The 27,476-nt window shown below is 37.9% G+C and overlaps 1 protein-coding gene across 1 annotated transcript in view; it reads right to left on the reverse strand.

Annotated features, from left to right (window-relative positions):
• The window catches only part of LOC120514400 (calcium-activated chloride channel regulator 1-like), a 40,105-nt gene extending 13,120 nt beyond the window's left edge, over positions 1-26,985 (reverse strand). Inside the window, exons 1-8 of the mRNA XM_039734750.1 lie at positions 26,811-26,985; positions 24,809-24,952; positions 15,412-15,562; positions 7,677-7,782; positions 5,342-5,501; positions 2,679-2,903; positions 1,362-1,583; positions 635-812 (exon numbers count right to left, since the gene is read on the reverse strand). Coding sequence (XP_039590684.1) covers positions 635-812; positions 1,362-1,583; positions 2,679-2,903; positions 5,342-5,501; positions 7,677-7,782; positions 15,412-15,562; positions 24,809-24,952; positions 26,811-26,969 — 1,345 coding nt within the window. The 5' untranslated portion in view covers positions 26,970-26,985. The remainder of the gene's footprint in view (positions 1-634; positions 813-1,361; positions 1,584-2,678; positions 2,904-5,341; positions 5,502-7,676; positions 7,783-15,411; positions 15,563-24,808; positions 24,953-26,810) is intronic.
• Between the last annotated feature and the right edge of the window lie 491 nt (positions 26,986-27,476).

Genomic DNA, 27,476 nt, shown 5'->3' on the forward strand with positions numbered 1-27,476 from the left:
AAGGAAAAGTTTAGTTTTCATGGCCAAAATACATCACAGTAGCACTTCAGTAACACTGATCCATCTGAGAAATGAACAGAGCTAAAGCTGTAATCCAGTGGTTCTCAACCTGTGGGGCGGGCTCCCCTGGGGGGGAGCGAATTAACAAAAAGGGGGTGCGAAGATGTGAAAAAAAGAAAACAAGAATCAAAAATATGAAAAAAACATCTGTTGAAACCAAAACAAATTAACTTAAACTACATTCTGATACTAGAACAATAAATATAGAGTTAAATAAATGTCGATAAAAGATAAGTAGGTATAATAAAATATGCATCTACATTTCAAAAAAATGTTGGGCGGTGCGATAAAAGCTGTTATGAAAACTCAGGTCGCAAATACTTAAAGGTTGAGAAATGCTGCTGTAATCTGATGGAGAGAAACTACACTTAATTTTACAAATAACTGCTTTCATGAGGGAGGAGGTGTTTGCTAACTCACTAGGGATCTCTGTTCAATAAATACAGTTGAATTTTTAAGTATTACAAAATCCAACTAGCGAAAAACAAGTAAATACTGACCCCATTTTCCTTAATAGAATTTAAAAAAATCTGTAACATAAAATGTACTTCAAGTATAAAATATGAATACATACTTGTCATTTCTGAAAGCATTTCAAGTTCTTTGGCTGCACTTGGACCCAATGCAATAGTATGCACTATGGTTCCACTTGTTTTTACTGCCTCAAAGCAGCTGCTTATTCCTGAATCTTCACCATCTGTTAACAGAAGAATTTCATCTCCTGCAGTGCTTCCATCATCTTCACTTAGTACCTAAAAAGGATTAAATGCAGGAGTCAGACTTTACACTTGGGAACCTCAATACTTGATATAGTGTACTTAAAAAAATGAAAATCCAAAACTTCAGTCTAAGAGAAAGCTGCTCTCACTGATGAGGAAACCACTTCAGTATGCTGGGAGTAAGTAGCTGTTTCTTACTGGTGGGGTAAACATTAAGTCCTCTTTCCTGCCCAGTAGTAAAGTATATAATAAGTGCTAATAATTATTTTTCATTTGGACTGAAGCTAATTTCAAATTTGAGTACTTGTCTAGTGTATGAGGCATCTCCACATAACAGCAAACATGCAAGCTTTATGTTATGTAGCCCGTTTAAATAGTAAACACAATTCAAAGTTGCTTTATAAATATACACCTACAGAGCAAATGCCCCGATTATGTGTTTTAGAGTTAAGTAACTTGCTCTGGGACACACAGTAAGTTGGAAGCATGGATTCAACTAGCATCCTAATATTTTACAGTCTTCAACTTTAGCTAACTAAATTTAAAGAAAAGTTTTAAAAAAAAAATCATTAAAAATCTCACCTCAAATGCGTCCCGGAGGCCACTACAGATGTTTGTTCCCCCTTCTGCTCTGGTAGGCAGTGTATTCACTAGTGTTTTTCTAACATCATCCCCAGAAATATATGTTAAACCTTTCTTGACATAAGCAATGTTGTTGAAAGTCACAATGCCAATAAAGGACCCTTCTTTTGCGATCTCAATGAACAGTGTTGATGCCTGCTGTAATCTCTCAAGTCTCTGACTCTAAATTTAAAAAATCTGATTTAGGTAAGAATATAATATAAAATATCTGATTTTATATATGTAATAAAATCAGCAGTATTGCAAACACAGTTACTGTGACAGTATATCATTACTGTATTTACAACAATGACACTCCATTCTGTAATGAATTGTAACATTACATTTTTTCCTACTCAATTAACAAAAAAATCCACCTTTAGGGCTTTAGATAGACTGATGCTGAGTTAGGGAATTTCCGAAGGCAGACCAGGCACAGAAGAGTCAAAAGGAGTAATACAATACAAATTAACACAATTTTAAAAAAGACCACAAGCTGGTGAGTGGAAAAAACAGAATTCAGTATAGCCCACCAGTGAATGCTAGAGTGTTGTAAATCCTTTAGCTAAATGATATGTCTTCAAAATGGCAGTAGATTAATGGATGTAAACTGTGGTGGGACCAGCCATAACTTGTGTCTGCTTTGATGCATAGCAGGAACAAATAAGCTGAACAATCGGAGATCCAACTAGAAATGGGACAGGTAAGGAAGTCAAGAAATGTAAGCTACAATTGAGGAGATAAAGTACCATTGAATGTGTGAATCTTTGAAAGTGACACTGATGTCAGATGTGACTCCATTTTGAATGGACTCTCATTTATTTTGTTTCTAGTGTCCTGGAGTACACAGTAGCTTAATGTATTTAGGTTCAGTGGGGGGGATGTTATTATTTTAGACAGTGTACTTATGGACTTAAATTATATAATCTCACCTGTCTGTTAAAGTAAAGTCTTTACATTTTAGAAATGTTTACTAATGATTATTTGTTATGGATTTTGTGATATCCAGAGGTACTCATAATATTGCAATCTATCTATCTAGTCACAAACTGACTTTATGAAATCACATTAATGCAGGTAAACCGACTCTAGAGAAAACAGTGGTCTTCAGAAGTTCAAATATTTCTAGCATAGTTGATGATCAAGTGCTATTTTTGTAGTAAATGTTATTTAATGCATTAGGTACACTTCATTATGTTCCTTCAAGAACTGAAACTACAAATAGTCCCAATTAATCCATAAAAGAGCACACCAAGATATAAAGAATGCATCACCTACCTCGCGCATGCTTCCTGATATATCCAGGACTAGACACAGAATAGTCTGGCTTTCCTGCATTACTGTAAACTGCGGCTCCAATGAACTTAAATCTGTTGCTTCATTGGCATTGCGAAAATCCTCAGACTCCAGAATTACTTCCCATGCACTTTTTAATTTACAAAACCTGTTTTGATCATTTGGTGCATCTTGATTATGATTGCTCTTATTACAAAACTGATTTACCTGAGAGGGAAAAACAAACAGACAGATGCATTCATTATGATGCAGTAGGGCTTTATGAAAAATTCACAAGGAGCATTTTTCAGATGGCTGAAATGCGACTATTTAATCAGAACCAATGGTCACATAGTACAATGTTGAAATAAATTACAGACATTTCAGATGTTTCTGTTTTGATAAATCAGCTTGATGTTTTTGCTTTATTATGGACTTAATCAGTATATTTAATAAAGGGCATCCTGCTACTGTTGAATGACTGCTATTGAAGCTTTATAAAGTACCTTTGTGCTCAACAATTAATGCCTTCTGCAATGACAGCAGTCAGACAACTCTAAATAAATCAAACTGAATTAACAATCTGTACAGAGCTCAGACTGCTTTCGGGGTAAAATGTCAGTCTATTACTTAGCCCTTCCATCTACTAAATCCACTTATCCAGGGCAGAGTCACAGGGAGTCCCTCTGAGCAAGCATTGGGCAAAAAGCAGGACCAACAGCTGGACAGGGCATCAGTCCTGCTTAGAGTGAACAAACACACATACAAACACACACTATGACCGACTTAGCGTCACTAATCTACCTAATCTGCATATTTTTGGACTGTAGGAGGAAACCGGACCACCCATAAGAAGACCGATGTGCATAAAGGGAGAACATGTAAACTCCACTCAAAGATCACCCAGGATGTGAACCTGATCCTACATATTGTGAGGCAGCCATGTAAGGATTGCAAAGCCATACCACCCTTACAGGGTCCACTCACTCACAATCACCCAGGACTAATTAAATGTTGCCAATTAACCTAACATGCTTGTTTTTGGGGATGTGGGAATAAAAATTCATGACAAAGGAAAACACAAAAACAGCACAAGGCCAACTGAGAATCCATGAGGCAGCAGTCTTTCACACTGCACCACCATACTGCCTGAGTAGCAAATATTTAATTAATGTGTAATGAAACAATCTTATTCGAAAGTGTGGCTTTTAATTGAGATCCATCTTAAAATTGTATTGCAATTGTGATGCATATTTATTAATATTTTTGTTATGGTTTATTGGCAATTCTGGATGACTATGCCTTCTTGTCATTGTACCTTTTACTACGACATTGATTTGGCCTGAATTCAAAATTTAACTCCACAAAACATATTTAAGTACATAAGATAGAAATATGAATTTTGAAATAAAGGTACTCTATACCAAATTAAAACTTAAAATCATTCTTGTCAACCTGCTCTTAAAACCAAAAGTAGGCTTAAATGATTCCTGATAAAATAAAAAAGACAGGAATAAGAAAAAAAAAAAAAAATCATTGACATTCAAATAATCCATCCTTAATTGTCTCAATAATTTTAATAACCGTAACATTTTCAAGACAGCTTAATTTAAGAAAGGTACTCTGAGGACTAAAGCCTGTCCTCATGGTATCACACAAAATCCAGGAGCCAACTTTGGATGGAATATCAATCCATAACCAGATCCACTCACACACATCCACTCCCATGCAGTCAATCTACAACTGGCAAGTAACATAAAACACATGCCTTTAAGAAGTAAAGTCTCGGAGAGAAAACCCACATAGGCAGAGGGAGATCATGCAAATTCCACACAGGCAGTGTTTATACAGTATGAGGGATCTGATCCCTGGATGTTGGACCTCTTAAATAAACAGTGCTATGTACTACTACTACTACTACTACTAGTGCCAGGGCTTCAATTGTAAATCATGAGCTCATAGTGATTGTCTTGGGGGACAGGGCTCGTCAATAACAGCAGTTTAGGCATTGTTGCACTTCCCTGTTAGTGCTGAATTTGGTGAAATCAGTACGGTTTACACTCATACTCACACACACATAATTCAGAATTTGTCTTGGGTCTCTTGCAATGGAAAATTGTCCTGCTGGCCGTACTCTGTGCAGCCCACTCATATTGGAGTTTTCGTTCTCCTTAATCTCAGCTGATGCCACTTCATCCCCACTGCCTCACTCCAATTCCTTGAAACTCTCACCCTCCATGTCAGCATCCACTCTCACTGCACCAGAACTTACATGTTTTTTAACAACTCTGAACTGAGTATTTCGATCTTTGCAGCTTCCAGTTGTGGACTTTTCTTATTTAAATTAGCCAGTCAAAATCAGATAGGCATAACATTAGATAGGCTACTTTTATAATGTTTAATTAAAGTTTGTTTAATAAACCTGGTTTATTTAAACATTAAAAAATAAAAAACAAATATTTTATGTGCATTTTGGAGTTCTAGAGCACATTTCGATGTCCCGGAGTGTAGACAGCACAAATGAAGCACTTATTCCCACTATGTACTTTGCATCTGTCTTTTACATCCTGTCATGATTGTGATATATTACAATCAATTACAGATGTGTTTTTTTCACTAATCTTTACAGAAAAATAAAGCAAAATACAACAGGAATTTAAACTTACAGATTTTACAACAGGTGTGTACATTATAGATGAACTTGTTTCTTGATACTTTTCTGGAAGAAAAACACAGCCTTCCTTTGGTGGGTCATTTGCATTTTCCAGATTACATTTGGAACAGTCATTTCCAAGGCATACTTTTCCTGACAGATCTTTGGGGCACCTTATAATATAAAAGAATAAATGATAGTAGCAAATTGCAGAATATCCAGACTTTTTACATATAATTGACCCTTCAATTTAACTTTAAACTTGTAGTTTTCCAGTAGGTTAAATTTTACATTTTTAATCTTGCCTGTAGTCAAGGTTTCTTTCCATCCTCTATTAAAGATCATCACAGCATGGTGCTACTTCTTTGATTTTACTTTTCAAATGAACAGTAGGAAGTCTCTTTAAAATGGCTGTGTGTCTCAGTATATTTTTCTTTCATGTGTGCCTCTCTGCTTATGTGTGTGCATGTGTGTGTGTGTTCACCCTGCGATGGGCTGGCACTCTGTTCAAAGATTGCTGTTCTGATCTCACTATTATGTTGTAATAGATATTCAGGCAGCTAAACTCCTCCCTTCATCAATATGACAACCCGGAGACTGACTTGACACGAGGTGTACAAATCTCCAGTTTATTAATAAAGAGCAGGTGTGAAACTACAAGTAAAGAAATATAATATTCAGCATGCAAATAACAAGGGTTTGATAACAGCTTTACACTATAAGTAGCAGTACAGAACGGTAACATTTTACAAATATAAACTTACCGGCTATGCTACCATAGGATTAAACAGGCAGGATGAACTTTGCTGTATGTGTTTGTTGCAGATACATTACCTACATCGGGAATGCTCCACTGTAAGGCGGCTCAGGAAGGACAAACATCACAAAGCATACATAACTGAACACAACAACAGCTCACAAAATGGAAATGGTCAATAAAGCATTTTGCCCATCCCAACAAACATGACAATTGCTCCGGCCTCAAGCCCATTGTTTACTGGGTTAGGCTGGGTGAGTGGATTTGAAAAATGGATGGATGTATGGATTATTGCCTGTGCTTCAGGGAATGCAGGGTTTAGAAGGCGAGTCAGGAGCAAGAACTTGGCTGGAAGAAGCAAGGCCATGAGAGTATGAGAGACTGAGAGAGATGATTCTATGGCAGGTGTGTCTGGGTGCACTGCCTTACTGTTAGTGTTACTGTTATTGTACTTTAGTTTATCATCATCAAGTCCTTCCAAGAGAACCCAAAATACAAAGAGGACTGTTTCATTTATGTTAGGTAGAATGCCCAGAGGGGAACCCCTGCAGATTTTCTTTTCTCTCTCCAGCCGTCTGAAGTTTTTTTTTGTTTTTTCTGTCCTCCCTGGCCATCGGACCTTACTCTTATTCTATGTTAATTAGTGTTGTCTTATTCTAATCCTTACTTTGTCTTTTATTTCTCTTTTCTTCATCAGGTAAATCACTTTAAGCTACATTATTTATATGAAAATGTGCTATATAAATAAATTTTGTGGTTGTTGTTATTTTGTAAATTTTTCTATTAAGCTGATGTCATATTATGTAACTTCTAGTTGTGGGGTATGTCAGATTTGCCATTAGCAGTGGCTGATTTCGCTGCCGCACCATGTAAATTTATGCTCCTGAAAATCGCTGCCCATGCCTGTTGGAAGTTGCTACTGTACAAAGGGTTAACAGGTATAGTGAGTTCACAGCTGCAGTCAGAGCCTTTTTTCTTCTTTTCTCCATTCTTTTTGTTATGTAAAATATGAAACACTACACAGACGAGCCTCTCTTCTATTTGTGAGGTCAGAAACAAACACGTCTCTTATTTCTCGTCTCTGTATTCTATGCATTGTATTTCGTGGTGAGTGCTCATTGATGGTTAGCTTTCTTGCACACAGAGCCTGCCCCTATGATTAACGAAAAAATCAATCCTGCTTGGACAATATGGAGTGAGCCGCTGGGTATTTCACATTACACCCAGCCTAATGGGACTGCACTGCTGACTGCCTCTGACTCGCTAAAATTATGTCAATGAATTCACCAACTGAAAATCGCTGGAAAAGGTCCATTATGTGACACAGGCTTTATGTACCTGGGGTAAAAAGTATCAGTCAACTGATTGCATCATTTCATGAAAGGGCTTTCTACATCCCAAGAAGAAATTAAAGCACTGGGCAAAAATATTGGAATTCAACAAATTAAAAATGTGCATAAAATACATAACTGAACTAAATTAAACACATTTTTGGGAAAGACAAATACTGTGTGCAACAACTCTGATTGAAAACTACATATGTAAAAGAATTTTATTTTTGATTGCAGGCTATAAATTTAAGAAAACTTACTTTGTTACTCTGTAGTGGTCTCCTTCTCTGTAGAATGGCTGATACTCATTGTATTCATTAAATACTCCCCAACGTAGATGAGCCCATTCATGAACAAACACTTTGCCTGAAAAACAAATACAATTCTATGTTGAATAAGGTATAAGGAGTTTTAATAAATGAAATATATTTATAAATGATTATATAAACATTAATTGTTTTTCCAAACTTAGTACTAACTAGGCTGACCCTCCTTTTAAGGCGACCGACTTTTAAGTTGACCACTTCTTAAGGCAATTCAATATGTAGATCAATTTGATATTTTATACAAACTCATTAATTTGGTTATATTGCATTTGAGCGGTATTACTTTAATACTCGTAGTTTCTGTTATTTTTGTGATGAAATTTAAACTTTTTTTCTATATTGAGGCCGCCCTTTTGAACACCCCTGATATTTACTACGCGGTGAGGCATTTGTACTCCATCAACATTAATTATTTCCAGAGACATAATTTTGCCTATTTTTCCAGAACTCTGCTCACATCATGTCGCTTCGTACCGCAAGCTGCAAGTAGTAAGTCTGTGATAAGCGGAATACCGCTACGCTTTCCACTCACGGGACGGAAGGACAATCCCGACCACTTTTATATAGTAAAAAGGAAGAAGAAGATATCGCACAGTCTGGAGTAGAAAATCATCTTTTACCTGGAAAAACGAAACTACAAATCCCATCGTGCATTGCAAAATGGACGGGTCGTGTGTGAAACTCCGCGCCTGCGTAGCACTCACGGGACAGAAGGACAATCCTGACCGCTTTTATATAGAAGGATACACAGTAATGGTCTTAAACTACAAAAAAGGAAGCTTTATCTTTATGAACAATGCCCACAGAGGCTGCTTCAAGAGATCTTCCTTTTCTTTATTTCTTGTGTTTATTAATTCAAGTAGATGTTGAGTAATCAGGGCACCATTTCTTTCTTCTCATATTTTTAAGGATGTTACAGTTTTCCATGTTTTGATATATATTGTGACTAAATGAATACATCAAGTAAACCATGTTAATGTCTCTAAGACATGCTTACATACTGTTTCTTCACACTTTAAATGGAATCTTATTGCTTCAAAACAATTTGTACTTATATGTTGCACTAATTTTTTAAAACTCTGCACACAGCAAAGTTGCCCACTTGCCCAGTTTTCATTGTAACCACACATGCCTGGTTTCTAGAAACATGCTAGTCACTAATTGAAAGTCAGTGAGCTGATACATAAAAACACACATCTCTTGTGTTAGCACAACTAACTAAAATAAAATACAGTTCTGTTAATTGTCTTAAATATACTGCGGGTAGTGACTAAGTGTAAAATACAAAAAAAGGGAAATGGGACAAGAAAACAAGAAAGAACACAGAGGAAAAGAGACAGAGGTTGGTACCAAGGACAAGGGAGACAAAGGCATATTTCAAACTAAATAACACCTATTCTGCTTCATAGCATTATCAAGCATGTTGTTAGTATACAGTATAAGCGGCTAGGTAGTGAGTTCATCCAAATCTGAGTTGTTACACCATGCCTAGCAATAATTCTGATATTTCAAATTGAGAACAGGTAAGCTTAGATCCTAAAGGCAGTAAATGTCCACTTTTCTTTGCAGAAATGACAGAAGACCATTGTTTTGATCTACACACAAAATTAGGTCAAAGCTGTTAAATCACTTTGCTTCATAACACTTTACTTAGTTTTTTTCTGATTGCTTATACACAAATACTGGAACCTGAGACCTGATCACAGAAACAATCAACTCTCTCAGCAATCAAATCTCTTTACCAAGACTGCAAAACAATATACTCATTCTCTGTTTACCACTCAGTTAGCAATTTCAAAATAGACATTTTTCAGAACTTCTGTTCTTCTGTTCTTCTTCTGTTTGAAGTTGTCCTGCTTTTTGATGTATTAAGTGGTAAAACGTACTCACATAGGCTTTTCTATGTCTGTGTTTCTGCAGTAGTATAACTCATTTATTCAGTTTGGGAAGTGGAAGTGATTGGGAGCTGGAAATGGATAGACAGGAGGAGGTTCAACTAAAAAAGAATGGCTCAGAGCAGCTCATTTAAAAAATCAGAAAAAAGGAATGTCAGTTCATTTGTGGGACTGTGAGCTTTGTTCAAAGTTCAAAGTTGTGAACTATGAACGTGAACTAGATAATTTTAATCAATTTGAACTGAAATTTGAGCTAACTCTTAAGTGTGAACTGGCACAACAAAGGTTACAACGCCATGTGAATAAGTTGCATAAGTACTGTGTTAAGGAGTGTGCACATTGAGGTGCTAGGTTTCCCAATTATGTCTCATCTTCTGGACGCTTATTTTCTGATAATGATTTCATCTAAAGCAGTTCAGAATATTGGATAAATATATAGATTATTAAATATTAAAATGAGCAATCACAAGATAAGGTATGCCTTTTAAAGATACAAGGCATCTTCAGGGGAAGGTTAAAAAACTTAAAAAAACAAGTTGTAGAGATTTAAATGACATCTCTTAGTGTTTAGGCAATGCACCAGCACCACAAATTGTTGCTAGCTGGCTAACTCAGGGAAGCATCAACATACAGTATGCAACAGTGAGTTGTTATCTTGAGAAGCAAGGTTGGGAATTCTTCAGCTATTGTGTATAAGAAATCACTACAAAATGGAAATTCCTTTAGTTTATAAATCTGTTGTGAAGGTAAGTGAATTTATAACATGTTATATTTCAAGATGGTGCAATATTTACCACTGTTCCCCTATGTCTACTCTGGCATAGGCTCAAATTTTGATCTAGGTATTAGATGCTAGGAGTTCACACATTCTCTCTGCATTCAAGTGTATTTCTATGTGAAGTTCTTTGACCTTCTCCCACATTAAAAAAAAAGGAGTAGTTTATGTTAAGTGTTGCATTCACGGGCTGTGTGGCCTGTGATGTATTGGCATTCTATTTGCAGATGGTTCATCAGCCTTACCACCAATGCTGCCACCCTCTTTTCTCCCCATGCACTTTAAGGGACTTGTTAGCTCTTTAGAAGGTTTAGGAAGCTTGATCATACTTTAACTTCAATTCCTAGAGTTTCAACTTAATGAAACATATAGTCCAATTCAACCTATACAGTAAAGTATGATTTTAATCATTACTTTCTAAATAACGACTCAAAATAACCCTAAAATCTTATTTGCAAGTACAGTACTGTCATCTGGAAAGTGTTTAGAAAATACATGTTCACCAACCAGGAAAGAAGTGGATGTTATATTTCTCAATTATTTTGATTTTTAAAAATCTAATTAAGATACACTATTTATATGGAATTACTGGTTTCTTCCTTTCAAATAAAACTATTTCCTTAATGCTTGGCTGCAGACAAAAAGGAGCGCACACTCTGTAGTCACCGTAATGTTTTCTTTGAATGAACTCAGCTGCACGAATAGCAAAGCATAATATTGCCGGGTCACTCTCTCTTACAATGGACAGAAAGAGCACAAACTGCAAATAAAGTCGTAGTTACTATAAGTATTCAAAAGTCACCTGATGGGACTTTCTCCATAACCTGTTGCAGTCTTTTCAGTGTCAGGTTCAAAGCAGTCCTAATTACTTGGGTTTGATTAGATGCCATTACTGGAGTTTTAATGTTACAAGACTTTCAAGTGTAACAGTTATCATGGCAGCATAAAGTATCTGATCGTGCAATAGTTTGCAATGCTGACTCCAGCTCCATAATTGTATAATATGATCTCTGGAACGGGAACAGTTTATGTGAACTTTCAACATTTTATATGTCTGTATGGATTTTCTGGTTTTCCTTTCAAATTTCAAGGTTGTGCTCATCAGTATAACTGACAGGTTTAAATGGGCCCAGTGTGCAAGTGTACACGAGAGTGTCCTGTGATAAACTGGTAACCCCCTTTCTGGGACTGGTTTCAGTCAGGCACCCATTGTGACAGGAAAAGCTGAAGGGCATGGGAACCTAAATTGAGAAAAACAAGACTGTCTAATAGTTGGATGGTTGAATGACATATAAAACCTTTTTTTCATGAACAAGAACCCTTTGCATTTAGAGAATGATGCTTTCATTAGAATTCTTCAAGTGTAAAATGCACAAAAAATGAACCACAACATTCACAAAGGGGAGTCGTGCTTTTTCTAACACAAAAAAATCCACAGTTTCAGGATTTTAACCATAATGAATTAATTGACTAAATTTCTAAGTTATTTATTGGAGACTATGACAGGAGCAATGGACTCAAGATGTGTGCTAAACAGTAACCATGTACACCCCTGAATTGTGAGCAGTGCAGTATATTTCAGCAAACTTGTTTCATACACAATAAATATATAAACAAAGTAAAAAAGACTGACGACAGATATGGCAGACTGAGTATATGAAGCACAGCAGCACTCTTGCATAGCCAGACAAATACTTTTTAAATATACCCAAGCAAATTGCAGAATTTAGTTAATTTACCTGTTCATTAATTTTTTGAACTTGCTGAATTCATTAAAGCTTCACTGGGAGGCAAAGCCTATCCCAGTTGCACTAACCAAGTATCTAAACCACTAGCCAATAGGACACAAGTCGAGTAAAAGGCACATCACAAACTCTCATTATGTTAGTTCAGATCTTTGATCAACCTAAAATGCACTTATTTGAGAGGTGGGAAAAAACAGACTTCAAAGAGAACATGAGGAGAACATACACATTTTACAAAGACAGTGAATGGGAAGTGATTTTAAGTGATTTATATTCAGGACCCATCAGGGAGTTTTACTTATTAAATAATCAGTCGAAGCGCTGGATGATTCAAAGGTTCGTTTATTTATACCAAGGGAGCCCAGCACAGTTCCTTAAGCAGGTTGCAAAGTGAACTGTTGCAGTATTGAATGCATGAGAATTTATAATTCTTAGATAACTTGGGTTAATTAGTACAAAACCTTTAGTTAAGTCAACTTCTGTTATATCAAACTGTACTGGGTAAATGATTGTCCTAATCTTTGTTAATTCTAGAGTATGACCTTTGTACTGAAGAGTCTATACTTCAGCTCAGTGGCAAAGCTACAAGGGGCTTGGGGTGGCCCAATAGCTTTCATACACAGCAGATTCCAGTTCAAGTGATGTAAAAATGGCTTTGATTGATGTGTTACCAGTGGAAGGTCTGTGACTAATTGTTCAGTTTTCTTAAACATAACATTTTTGAAAGTATACCCAATAGAGTAGTATCCAATAATTAGCTATTAACAGCAAATTACCGTTGCTAGCATAAAATCACTGTCAGCATAACCATTAGAAAGGAGAAAGGCAACTGAAATACAGTAAGTTCTCCATCAAACTATTAATAGTAGTTAAAACAAAGTAATTTGTTAAAATTATAATTTTACTGCAAAAGTAAGAACCTGGAAAGGAACTTATTTATTGTATAACAGGAATGTGTAAGGCGACAGTAATCTTAACAAGGCTGAAGAATAAGCTGTGAATACGTAGCTAAACTCAGCTTCATGCAATCTTAAAGATATTAATTGCAGTCTGAAGATACACGGATGTAAAAGCAGCTCTTCAGGTATGGACGAACCATAACACATGCTCAGTCTTTTGTACATTGCACCACTAAGTAATCATGATCTGTAATCCTGCTCAACCATAACTATAATTGGCTAGCGTGGTCTGAAGTTTTACCCGCAGATGAACTGCAGTTTCATTTCAAGGGGCATTTTAAGGATTTGCAGGAATTAGAGTCTTTACCAGTTTTGTATTTGTCATCTGATGTTACACAAGGATAAAAACTGGAAGAACTGGGTTTTGTGCAACTCACGTAAAATCTGTCTTCCCAGGGGTTTTGCTTGACTCGTACGTGAATCTTAAAATGTTTAACATTGATCAGGAGATCTTTTGTATATGATAGGCAACAAGATCAGCATTTTGTCACAATTATTTGTGTATATCTGGGAATGGGTGCCAGATGTCGCTGTCATTGCTAAACTCCTATGTTTGTATCAGTTAGGGCAGATACACCTTTACTAATTATTAGTTCAAACACCGTTAAGCTGCAAGTTGTTATTCTGCAGATAATATTGTTCAATCAATGCAGTTTTATATATGCTTACATAATTGTTTTCCCCTTTATTTCCAGAGAAGTGACTTTTTTTGTCCTCTTTCAGTTAACTATCCTAAAACAGCAGGAGAAAGGTGCTGCTGTGTGAGCTGTTTGCATGTGGTCTCTTCATAGTGTCTGATTCACGAAATATACACGTTCAAGCAACTGCTCTCAAGGTAAACTAAAACAGTAAGTCACAAAGAACATTTCTCCCTTTTAGATTGACGAGTTTGCAAATTTGCCAATACTTTTCAATGAGAGATCTTGAAATTTGAAAACCTTTCCCAAAACCTAACACAGCACAATCTGTTCAAGATATCTGAACAAAATTTGAAATCTCTTGACAAATTTCTTTAAAGAAGAAGTGTGCCATATTTGAACAAAATTGGTCTACAGGGACCCAAGTTGTTTCATGCAGACAGACAGACAGACATGGATTATCACAATATGTGCTTTGTGCATTATACGTGAACGCACCTAAAAAAGATTTACATCTTAGTCCTAACAGCTATTATGTTATTTTTGCTGATGAATTGTAAAGTTATTTCGAAAAGAGAGCTTGTGGCTGTGTACATTTAAATTATTTCAGGAGGCATTATTAAATAAAGAGCTATGGGTTTGTGGAAACTCACAATATGATGGGTAACAGCATTATAGAGAAAATCCTTGAGGATTTTGAGTAATGTTGGGGAATAAAGGTGGGGAGCAGGCGATCCTGAAGTGTACTTGCTATAGTGAAAGATGTGTGCTGCAAATGTGTATTTTTTAAAGCTGTTACGTCATAGAACTTGTTGTAGCCCAAAAGCTATGTCTCACTACTGGTGTAATATCTGCATATATAATATATGAATCCATCCATCCATCCATTTTCTAACCTGCTGAATCCAAACACAGGGTCACGAATATGGTGGTTTTAATTTTCCTATTATGAAATTGTATTCATTAATTCTTAAACCTAATTTTATTAATTTAATATTTAAGTTTGTCTCTGTTTTAAATGATAAACAATCGCTAACTATATTTATAATGTGCTTTTAATTATTGTTATTCAAGAGTGATTACATTTTTCAGTGGTCCAGACTGCACTTTTCAATTTCTGAGCTTCCCCTGCTTTAGCGTATGTTAATAACTTGTTAATGTAAAACATTTGTTCTTAGACCCCACCGCTGTGGAGCAGCAGCCCTATCCACCAAACCACCATCCTTCCAGCCATTATCCAACCTGCTATACCCTAACTACAGGGTCACTGGGGTCTGCTGGGGTGCAAACTCACCACAGGACACACACACCCACACACACTAGGGACAATTTAGGATTGCCAATGCACCTAACCTGCATGTCTTTGGACTGTAGGAGGAAACCCACACAAACACAGGAGAACATGCAAACTCCATGCAGGGAGGACCCGGGAAGCGAACCCAGGTCTCCTAACTGCGAGGCAGCAGTGCTACCCACTGCGTCACCATGCCACCCACCAAGCCACCATACAACTCAAAATTAATTTCAGTTATCTAAATATGTAAACTGCAATTTAATATTTTTAGACTTATTCTACCAATATCTCTTAATATTAATTTGGCTTGCCATGATGAAGCAGCAAAACATGGTTTAGATAACAATAACAGAACCCACATACCTCTTGGTCCATAAGCTTTAATAAATTTGTCATTCAATAAGAAATTTGGTGTGAAGTGAATATACCGTCCTTCTTTGCCACAACCTTCATACTGTAATGTGTAAGGGTCATCTCCTTTTGAATTTTTCGGTCCAGCAATAATGACGTTAGCCTTAAGTATCATTGGAGGAAAAAAGACAATAAAAGACTGAATAAGATTTTAGCAGTTTACAATTGGATGTGCACAGTCAAATGTGTTTTAACTTTAAGTAAGTATACTATGGAGTTTTTTGGGCGGCAAGGAAGCTAAAAGAGTAATATCATTTCCATAATATTCACAGAAAGGAGAGGAAAGGATAGGAATAAGTTAAGTATTCCCTGAACACCCTTAGTATCTAGAGTTTTTTGAGTTTTCTGAATGAATCCATCCATCTACATAAATTCACCATGAAGTAGGGATCAGTTGACAGCTCAACCCCACCTTAAAATGACTACAACATCAACTTTTAACTTTTTTCTGAAGGTGTTTCAGCTTCAGATATCCTCCTTTCAAGCATATTTTTATTTATTGCTCTGTCTCCTTGCAAAAAAATGTAAGCAGCACAGTGGTACACACTTCTAAATAATTTGAGAACTTGGAGTGCTTCACTGGATCTTTGCTTTCTCTGCAGATTTCGGTTGCTCCAGTAGGTCAGCAGGAAGGTCATGCAGGTTAGTGACACTCATGGAGGTCTTGGGGAAATTTAAGAGACCAGCTACAAGTTGTGTAACTCTGAAGCTGCAACAGACTGCAATATGTTTACTGAAGGTCACAGGAGTTGACAGAACATCCTGGAAGGGCCACATGATTATTCTCTTTTTGAGTCCAATAACCAGGACCTACAATTCTAACTTTAACCATTTTTTCTTTTGCTAGGATGGCTTTTAATGAAAGAATATCCTGTTATATTAATTAGGGAAGAAGAAAAATAATAATAATAATAACTCAAGAAAAATAAAGCAACTACTATAATTAGAAGTATACATTTTGGGGTAGCATGTGAGGTTTCTTGGTTGATTGAGTGCTCCAAGCAGTCATATTATTTATGACCCATTTCTAGACATTCAACAAAAGATTTCTTGCCTGCATTTAGATGAGATAAGCCATTCCTTCATGTCAGTAATCTGCAATTGTCTGGATCTTTTCCCAAATAACAAATTAATTCTTAAAGGAGGAATAGCAAGTCAGTAGGTGGCATCCATTCAGGCACCTTATCCACCATCATTAAGAAGAATAAGTACTTGGAACAGTTGCCAGTTGAACATAGTCATGTAACTGTCAAGTTTTCTTCATTAAAATTACAGATCCATATTACCCATCTTGGGAGGCTGGGAGTGTTAATGCAACCACCTGATGCTCCGGTCATGGTGTAGCTCCAGAGGAGGAGTACTGATCTCTTAGAGGACGAGTGACAGAGAAAAAGATTAAAGGAAGGAGCTGCCTGAAAAAGGAACATAGTGAGCAGTAAAGAGCCTGTAAGTCTGTGACATCATTTTTATGAGTTGAATTGAATGAAGAAGTGCACAGTGTGTTGTGCTACTGCAGTCTGAGAATTAATTAACTTTCAAATTTTGCCTCTAAAAGCTTTGTTTTTTTATGGCTGCTAAAGGACTGTATGGTAATTTTAAAGCTTTTTTTCCCCTGTTAAAAGGATTTTTCTTATCACCTGTATATGAAGAAAAGTAATTGACTCTTTGGAGGAGTATTTGGAAAGGTTACTTCTATTCAAATCTAGTATTGGTGAGGCAAGGCAGGGCAGAAAGTGGTAGCTAAAACAGGCAAGTCTGTAGGCAAATAACTGGCGTTGTAGCATTGAATAGTTTAAAGTAACAATTGCTTGGCGGGAAGAAGTTAGAGCATATAAAGACTAATTGGATACAGCACAATTTAGCACTCAAAAGTAACATGTTATCGCTAGTAGAAAGCAAGGACATGTGTGTTCATTCCTTAGGAAGAAAGCATTGAGTTCAGAAAGACGGATGACTTCAAAGTGATTAAGACAGGGGCTCTGAAGTACATAAAAATCATCAATCAAGATAACATCGATCAGGCACAAGTGGCAGTAAAAACAGACAATAAGGAAATAACTAGTGGCAGTACGAACATTTTCTTATTAAAAAGAAAGCAGGGTGTAAAATATGTTACTTGATTGAACAGTCCTTAGCAGTGAGGAAAGCTTCCACAATTAAGAAAGCAACAACGTAAAGGTTCATTAATAGGCAAGAATACAAATAGTGTAAGCGTAAAGCTTCAAAGTAAAGAAGTAATAAGAGGGGGAGAAGCTTACGAAAACAGACAGAGAATGTAGATAGCAACTTCATAAAAAGACATACAGCAGGCAGTTGAAGTGGAAGAGTATTTTGTGAGCGTAAAGGGCCAGAAGGTATCAAACTGCAGCAGTTCTTGATTGTAGTAAGTTTGATAATTTAAGCGAAATCATTTAAATTTAATGAAAATAGTTGAGCAGTTTAGTAATCCAAAGGCACATTTTAAAAATTAGGCCATTGAATTGCAAATGCTTTTTGAAGGATGACTTCTTTTGGACTTGGATGTTGGACTTTTTGGAGGATGGTTCTGCCTGTGTCACTTACCAGTTTAGGTAAAAATGGGGATACAGAGAAGTCTTAATACCTGGCTTCAATATTAATAAAGGATAGAAGGGTATAGGTTTATGACTCCAATGTCAACAAAGACTGGTCTTGATGCTGACGATATTAACAGTTTTCAACCCATCACTCACTTACCTTTTCTGTTACAAGTTCTTGGATGTGTTGTAGCCTACCAACTCACCAGTTACTTCTCGTAATTTGATGGACCCTTTCAGTCTGGTTTCAGGGCATAGCACAGCTGTGAAACTGTTCTGCTTCGGGTAACTAATGATTTACTTATGGCAGCAGACTCTGGACAAAGCAGCATATTAATTCTTTTAGATCTTTGTTCAGCATTTGACACTGTCAGACATGACATTCTACTGTCCAGAATGGAGAACATGCTAGGTTTCTTTGGCACTGCCCTCCAGTGGTTTAAGTCCTATCTGACTGACAGGCAAGAGTTTGTTAGTCTTGGCAACAGCAGATCCAGTTCAGCACCAGTCACACAAGGAGTTCCCCAGGGCTCCGTCCTCAGCCCTTTGCTCTTCTGTTTCTGTATGCTTCTCCTTGGACATATTATTCATAGCTTTGGCCTGGGTTTTCATTTTTATGCAAATTATACTCAACTTTATTTCAATGTTAAAAGTGAAACTTCATCAGGGCATTCTCAACTCATAACGCTTCAGTGAAATTAAAACCTGAATGGATCAGAACTCTTCGAAAGTAATTTGCAACAAAACTGAACTCCTGCAAATTGGCAGTAAAGCACAACGTAAGAAAATTAGCTCCTTCTCGGTCACTCTTGATGTTGATCTCATAAAACCTTTTTCTGATGCAAGTATTCTTGGTGTCATTTTTGATTTCTCCCTTTCTTATTCCACCCACATAAACCACATTAAGAAACTTTCTTACTTTCATCTCCGCAACATATCCTGTGTTTGCTCATTCCTCTCCTTTTCTAATGCTGAGAAGCTTGTACATGCTTTTATCACATCTTATCACATCAATAAGCAGTGCAGTGTCAACACCGTATATGGTGGGGATGGTGCGCTGCTGACCTCGACTTGGGACGTTGTGGGTCGGTACGGGGAGTACTTCGAAGAACTCCTCAATCTCACTAACATGCTTTCCAATGAGGAAGCAGAGCCTGGGGACTCTGAGGTGGGCTCCCCCATCTCAGGGACTGAGGTCACCGAGGGATCACACTCCTCAGCCTCCCTGGAAAAGTCTATTCGGGGGTTCTGGAGAGGAGGGTCCGTCGAATAGTCGAACCTCGGATTCTACACCCTTAGCAGAAACCTGGAGGGTGCATGGGAGTTTGCCCAACCAGTCTACATGTGTTTTGTGGACTTGGAAATGGCGTTCGACCGTGTCCCTCGGGGAATCCTGTGGGGGATGCTCCGGGAGTATGGGGTACCAGACCCCCTGATAAGAGCTGTTCGGTCCCTGTACAACCAGTGTCAGAGCTTGGTCCACATTGCCGGCAGTAAGTCGAGCCTGTTTCCAGTGAGAGTTGGACTCCGCTAGGGCTGCCCTTTGTCACCGATTCTGTTCATAACTTTTATGGACAGAATTTCTAGGCACAGCCAGGGTGTTGAAAGGGTCCGGTTTGGTGGACTCAGGATTGGGTCACTGCTTTTTGCTGATGATGTTGTCCTGTTTGCTTCATCAGGCCGTGATCTTCAGCTCTCTCTGGATCGGTTCGCAGCTGAGTGTGAAGTGACTGGAATGAGAATCAGCACCTCCAGATCCGAGACTAGAAAAGGGTGGAGTGCCCTCTCAGGGTTTGGGGAGAGATCATCTCCTCGGGTATCTTGGGGTCTTGTTCACGAGTGAGGGAAGAATGGAGCATTGGATCGACGGGCGGATTGGTGCGGCATCCGCAGTGATGCGGGCTCTGCATTGGTCTGTTGTGGTGAAAAAGGAGCTGAGCACTTTGAGCTATTTTTTGTAGGAAAATGTGCTATATAAATAAATGTTGTTGTTGTTGTTGAGCCGTAAGGCAGAGGTCTCAATTTACTAGTCGATCTACGTTCCTATCCTAACCTATGGTCATGAACTATGGGTAGTGACCGAAAGAACGAGATTGCGAATGCAAGCGGCTGAAATGAGTTTCCTCCGCAGGGTGTCTGGGCTTTCCCTTAAAGATAGGGTGAGAAGCTCAGTCATCCGGGAGGGGCTCAGAGTAGAACCGCTGCTCCTCTGCATCGAGAGGAGTCAGATGAGGTGGCTCGGGCATCTGATCAGGATGCCTCCTGGACACCTCCCTGGTGAGGTGTTCTGGACACGTCCAACCGGGAGGAGGCCCTGGGGAAGACCCAGGACACACTGGAGGGACTATGTCTCCCGGCTGGCCTGGGAACGCCTTGGGATTCTCCCGGAAGAGCTTGAAGAAGTGGCCTGGGAGTGGGAAGTCTGGGCCTCTCTGCTCAAGCTGCTGCCCCCGCGACCCGACTTCGGATAAGCGGAAGAGGATGGATGGATGGATGGATGGATGGATTATCACATCAAACATTGATTACTGTAACTCCCTACTGGCAGGTGTCCCTTCTAATCTTATATCACAGCTCCAGCTGATTCAAAACTCTGCTGCCAGAGTCCTTACACGAACCAGCATCAGTGAGCACATAACACCCATCCTGCTTCACCTTCACTGGCTTCCTGTGTCTTACAGAACTGAATATAAAATTCTATTGTTAACCTACAAAGCTTTAAATGGTCCCTCACCAGACTACATCAGTGAACTTCTTGATCACCATGCTCCTATTCACCCTCTAAGGTCCTCTGATTCTGGTAATCTTGTTGTGCCCCAACTGTATGGGTGAAAGGACCTTCAGCTGTATAGTACCCAGACTTTGAAATGACCTCCCTAAATTAATTAGCTGACTCAGTTCTTTTAAAAAAACAACTTAAAACTGATCTATTCAGGAATTTGTTTAAGTTAACCAGACATTCTGACTCTCTTTCAATCTTCTTCTCTGGACAGATTCTCAGTATAATTTGTGTGTGTGTTATATCGCAATTGATGTTATCAGCTAGGGTTTTACCTTAAGTATTGATTGTAATATTTTACTGTGGTTTATTGTCTTTTATTCTATTTAACGCTTTGTGTATTCTGTATCCATCTGTTTTAGTGTTCTATTCAGGAAACATTTGTGTCCAATGTTACATATACAGTACCTGCTGTTTCTTTCTGAGACACTGTGAGGCGCCTTAAGTGCTATATAAATAAAGTATATTATTATTGTTATTATTATTATTGTTATTATTATTATTATTATGAGGCAGTTTGACTCCTTTTGGAACAAATGGGACCTGTTCCGCCACAATGGATTACATTTGAACCAGATGAGCACAGATTTGTTTGTAAGTCCTATGAGTAGGTGAATCAAGGATTGTTTAAGGAAGGCCAGGTTTAGAATGGTACATGAGTATAAAAGCAAATATACATAGTAACATACATTCTAGCCCAAAGTTTAAAGGCAAATGTACAATAAGTAATACATTAAAAAATAGCTTGCCTTAATGCTAGAAGTATCAAAAATAAAACAAGTGAGTTGAAGTTGTATGTAGCTGAGCATAATTAAGATATTTCTTTTTAAATTATGATATGTGAGTGGGGAGGTTTGCTATTAGAGAAAGAGGCCTTACTTTAGGAGTATGATATAGACCCGCCAATGCAGACAGTAATTTCAATATGCATCTTTTAAATAATATTAAAAAGGCAAGCTAACAGGGGGATATTTTTTTCATGGTGGTTTTTAATTACCCGAATATTAGCAGGGCTGACTTTGAAAATAGTGGAGTATAAAGCAGGAGTTTTTAGACTTAATCAGTGACTGTTTTTTAACACAGTAGGTTAAACCAGAAATGTGGGGGGAAACCCGTCTATATTTAGTATTTTATAATAATCAGGCTGCGGTGGGTTGGCACCCTGCCCAGGATTGGTTCCTGCCTTGTGCCCTGTGTTGGCTGGGATTGGCTCCAGCAGACCCCCGTGACCCTGTATTCGGATTCAGCGGGTTAGGAAATGGATGGATGGATGGATAATAATCAGGATAGAGTTTAGGATGTAGAGGTGACCCACTAGGGACAAGTGACCATAATATACTACATTTCTCAGCAAAGACCAGAACTGTTAAGTTAGTTGGTAAATGAGATAAAAAAAAAGGCAGCAAAAGACAAAACAGCTGTATAAGGTGTATAAGACTGATAACTCCAATACAAATCAGTGTATAGGGCATATGAGAGCATGAGGGCAACCATTAAGAATGATATAAGGGAAGCTAAAAGGCAGTTAGAGAGTAATATAGCAGATAAAGATTCTTTCAGTATTTTACTAGTAAAAGAACAGTCAAGGAGGAGGTGAAGAGCATCAGGAACATTCTTGTCAGATCCACAGCTTTCTCACTCAATTGGACTATTTTTGAAAAATGGGGTTTGACAGGTTGCGTTTTTTGGACTACTTTTTAAAAAACAATGTGTTATTTTGGTCTATTTTTCAACACTCCTCCAATTAATTTTTTTTATGTTTTTCACCCGTCTTTCCCACACTATTTGTATTTATATATGTTCTTTACCTTTGTAAAATCTCTGAAGAGGGGTCACACCCCCATTGTAAGATGGTATATACCCATTCTATCACTCTGACATATCTCTGTGGGGACACCCAGGGCTTTGAGGGTATGTACCTAACCCTCTCGCTCTGACAATGCCACCCCAGTCCCTTCACTTTCCAGTGTGTCATTTTGACTACCTCAGGCATTGAGGGTTTTTTTGAGCAGATTCTCTATTTTGAAGCTGTCCTCCGACTATACATTTTTTGGGGACCTTGCAACACTTATCAAGAATAGTGGAGGGGAATTAAAATGTACAGACAGTGAAATACCAGATGCTCTACTAGAAGTGGATAACCTCCCAACTGTTAGAGAGACTACTAAGGAGGTACAGAGTGATTTGGAAATTGTTGGGGTAAAAGTACTGTTTAGATGAAATAGCTGAAATCAAACAAATCACCAGGACCAGATAATATTTATCCATGAGTAATTAAGGAGGTCAGCGAAAATATATATAAAAACCCTTGACACATATTTTTAGGAAGTCATTGCACACTTGGGAAATTCCAAAGGACTGGAAAATGGAAAATATTATCCCATTATATGAAAAGGGTGATTGGGTAGAGGGGTGGTTCAGTGGTAGCGCTGCTGCCTTGCAGTTAGGAGACCCAGGTTCGATTCCCAGGTCCTCCCAGCGTGGAGTTTGCAGGTTCTCCCCATGTCTGTGTGGGTTTCCTCTGGTTTCCTCCCATAGTCCAAAGACATGCAGGTTAGGTGCATTTGCGATTCTAAATTGTCCTTGATGTGTGTTGGTGTGCTCGCCCTGCCCGGGGTTTGTTTCCTGCCTTGCGCCCTGTGTTGGCTGGGATTGGCTCTAGCAGACCCCTGTGACCCTGTAGTTAGGATATAGCGGATTGGGTAATGGATGGATGGATAATTGGGTAGATCCAAGTAACTATAAACCAGTAAGCTTAACATGCATCACAGACAAATTCATGGAAAAAAATTATTAAGAATACGTTTGAGCAACACATGACAAGAACAGGAGTTTTACTGAACAGAGTTCAGAAGAGGGAGGTCTTGTTTCACCAACATACTAGAATTCTATGAGGAAGCAACTAAAGGATATGATCAGAGTGGTGCAAACAATATTATTTTTGTTGACTTTCAGAAAGTATTTGATTTCGTCCCACATGAGAAGCAAAAACTAAAATGAATGTGAGTTCAGGGTGTAGTGTGTGAATGAGTGTAGAAATGGCTAAAGCACAGAGGGTGGTGGTGCGAGGAACCTTATAAGAATTGGGTGAAGTTCAGAGTTGGAGAATTTGTGAAATGGAACAGAACAGAACATGAGTCAGATAATACAAGTTAGAAAAGGAAAGTAATTTTTCAATGTTTTAAGGTGTGCTTCGTGACACAGATAACAGTGCACCTTTTGCTACAGAGCACCATTTCAGGTAAATCACTGTAGAGAAAAGCCAAGCAAAATGACACCTTTTATTGGCTAACTAAAAAGATTACAATATGCAAGCTTTCGAGGCAACTCAGGCCCCTTCTTCAGGCAAGATGTAAATCACTGAAACTCTAATAACTAAGAGTTGTGTGGGGCTTATTTACATTGATGAAAACAAAATGAATTATGTTAGTTTGGAAGCATTTACAGTTCATTAGCATATTACTGATTGCATGTGTGTGTGGCAGTAAGTTGTTTGTAAAGTCTACCTAGGTCTAGATGAAGTTTTAGGAGGAGCATGTGAACCCTAGAGAGGATTTAAGACTTCCTCACAGAAGAGATAAGATAGAGCCTTTTTGGAGGTGGGAAATAAAGTGAAAGCTCACTGACTGGAGAAAGAAGCTAAGGCTGAGAATTAAGGGATAAGAGAGGTGAGCGGCTTAGCAGACAGGGATTTAAAAAACACATTTTTTGGCATCATTCTGGGTGTGAAAAGATAACACAAGGTCACTCACTGCAGTTAGTGACTATAAAGGGTTGTATAAAAATAATAATGGTTCTTATAAGCTGAAAAAGAGCAAGACAAAAAATATAACACATTGAAAGTAGGTACATGGCCAACACAGCTGACAATTTAACTCCCTTAAAATTTGGTGTGAAACAACAGGAGAAAATAATTTTTTTAAATGTTTTAGAATTCTAAGTCACATCCTAGTTATCCTCAGTTGCTATCAAGCTTATCTACACCACAACTTTCTTTACAATTCCCTGTTCTTACCCGGCTGTAGGTTTCAGTAGTTGCTTTCTTATACAAATCAGGTTTTGTTGTCCAGGTGTCGGGTAATAATATTTTCACGTCTTTAAAAAAGACTCTGAACTTTGTTGCAACAAATAGGTAGTTGGATGCTTCTTTTAACATTTCCTAAAAAAGTAAAGACAATTAAAATGTTAGCATAGTGAGGGCTCATGGACGTTATAAACAGATTATTGACTAGACCACTTTATTCCATGCAACATTCTTCTGTTCCTACTGAGGAATTCCCAGTAATTTCAAAGTCACTTTGTAGATATACTCCTTTTAGTTCATTCTGGGTCCGCCCCTATGGATCTACTCCTAAGTGGAAAGTGCAACCCTTTCCCTAACAAGATTCCTCTTGACTGGAGAAGTAGTGATTTTGCTCTGAGATCTTCTAGTTTCCTCGTTTTATCATTAAGTGTGAGTTTAGCAGCCCTACACAGAAATTCACAGGCCATTTTAAGAAAGTGAGGAATAGAAAAATAATTATAGATTCAAATGACAATAATTAAAAGCAATAACATGAATGATGTGAGAACACAAGGAAAAAAATGAAAGACGCTGCATTGTCTTCTGCGTGTGAAAGTGGAGCAGTGCTGGAGAACCACAACACACAGTGCTTTGCTCTACTGATTGAGCTTGTTCCCACAGCAGGATGAGGTTTTATGTCTGCACACACATACATACACACACACACACACATACAAACCAATGAAATAAACCTTTGTTTGATCAATTTCAGTGCGGATTGAGAATGTGCATCAGAAGGAAAGGCTGGAGGGCATAGCAGTTCACAAAGAGCAGAAACTCCACAACACATGCTCAAAATACCTCTCAGAAATCTCCAATCATAATGAATGCTGCACTCTCAGGAAACTTTTAAGAATAAACAGAAACACAGTCCCCTGAAACATGACACCTGATCTTTTGTTTGCATACAGATTTAATGATCTGACAGTACAACTGATATAAGCACTGCTCACCACGCCCAAAATCTCTAATCCACTGTTACTGAATGGACTGCAAACTCTCACTTCAGATTTGCTAACTTTCTTTATTGTAAACATGCCTGGCTTCCTCGGTGCTTCATCCTCCATTATAGAAAGCTTATATTGCTGCAATTTCGTTATGCTGTGGACTATGACTTACCCTAAAACACCCATCCATAAAAACATTTAATCGAGTTCAGGCTCATGGGTTACCAGCAACATTAGGCACAAAAGTAGGAACCAAGCCTGGTTGCCAGTCCTTCACCTATTCATCTAATTCTGAAATCTATTGACTCAAATTCTGGGTCATGGTAGGTGCATCATATCCAGGTAGCACTGGGAGCATGGTCAGAAACAACCATGGACAGGGTGTCAGCCCATTACAGAGCTCACTGACACACGCCCTCTAGACTTGCACTCAAATAAGGTTAGTTTAGAATGGCTGATTAATTTAACCTCTATATATTACGATATATGAGAGAAAACTCATACAGACATGGGGAGAACATACATCACATAGGCAGTGCTCTGGCAGGAGTTTTGAGGCAGTATTGCTAACCACTGTATCATCCATAATACTGAATACATAATACATAATACTGAAACCAATCATTTAAAATAGTTATCAACAAAACACCAAAAGTGTTATGAGTGAGACCCTAAGAATACCAAAAAAGATAAAAATACTTGATACCTTCAAACTACAAACATCTTAAGTACAGTATGAATAAATATTACTTTTATTCACCTGAGAATCTCTCCATTCATGCAAAGCTGCCAACATGTAGAGCCTATCAAATTCTTTCATATGTTAAGTCTGCATGTGTTGTTTTCTTTTATTAGGATAATCTATAACTTTATAAGCAATGTCTTATTCTTTAAAAAGTAACCACGACACTGGCAGTGTAAAGCCCACCTACGATTTCAAAATACTAACAGTACATCTATAATGGAATACAAACAGAGCTCAGGACCCCAGCATGCTTAAGGCTTACCTTGATTTTATCAATGAGCTGTGGATTTTCAGGCACAGCTTTATGGATTGCAATCACTATGTTTCTGTATCCTTTGTCAACCAGTTCTATCTTTGAACTGGTTAAGTGAGGCAAAAGTAGAAATAAAGAGAAAGCAACTAAGTTGTTATTTGTCCCCATGCTGCTCCACAGTGAGGTTTGCTGGTCTGTGCAGGACTCCTGTAGTAAAAACCTTAAAGTGTGCCTGGCTCCTCCCACAAATGAGGTAAACATTCTTCCAATGAGATTTAAAGGGGAATTCTCAACAACCACAGATTTGAACACTGCAGCAGTTATAGCTATAGCTGGTGCCTGTGTCTTTAAATCCTTTAGTCCCAAATTTTACTTTTAAGTTGGTGATTCCCAGTTGTGCAATCATGGAAGTTCTGGATCTGGAGAAGGAAACAGCTACTATTTCATCAAACATCTTTACAGCATAAGTAGCTTGTATGTGAATGTTATAATGCCATTATGAATTTTATTGTCTGCCAGTTTCCTGAGCTTGTTATTTCCAACAAGGAATTCTAGAAAGCTGGGACTTTTTTTTCTGGGGAATATTTTAATTTGCATATTTTTTCTTTTTTGGAAATAACTTTATATGTGGAGTTTATGAAAGCTGTCTACCATATCTGACACTCATGAAGTCCC

This window comes from Polypterus senegalus, chromosome 14 (assembly GCF_016835505.1).
Source record: "Polypterus senegalus isolate Bchr_013 chromosome 14, ASM1683550v1, whole genome shotgun sequence".
NCBI lineage: Eukaryota > Metazoa > Chordata > Cladistia > Polypteriformes > Polypteridae > Polypterus > Polypterus senegalus.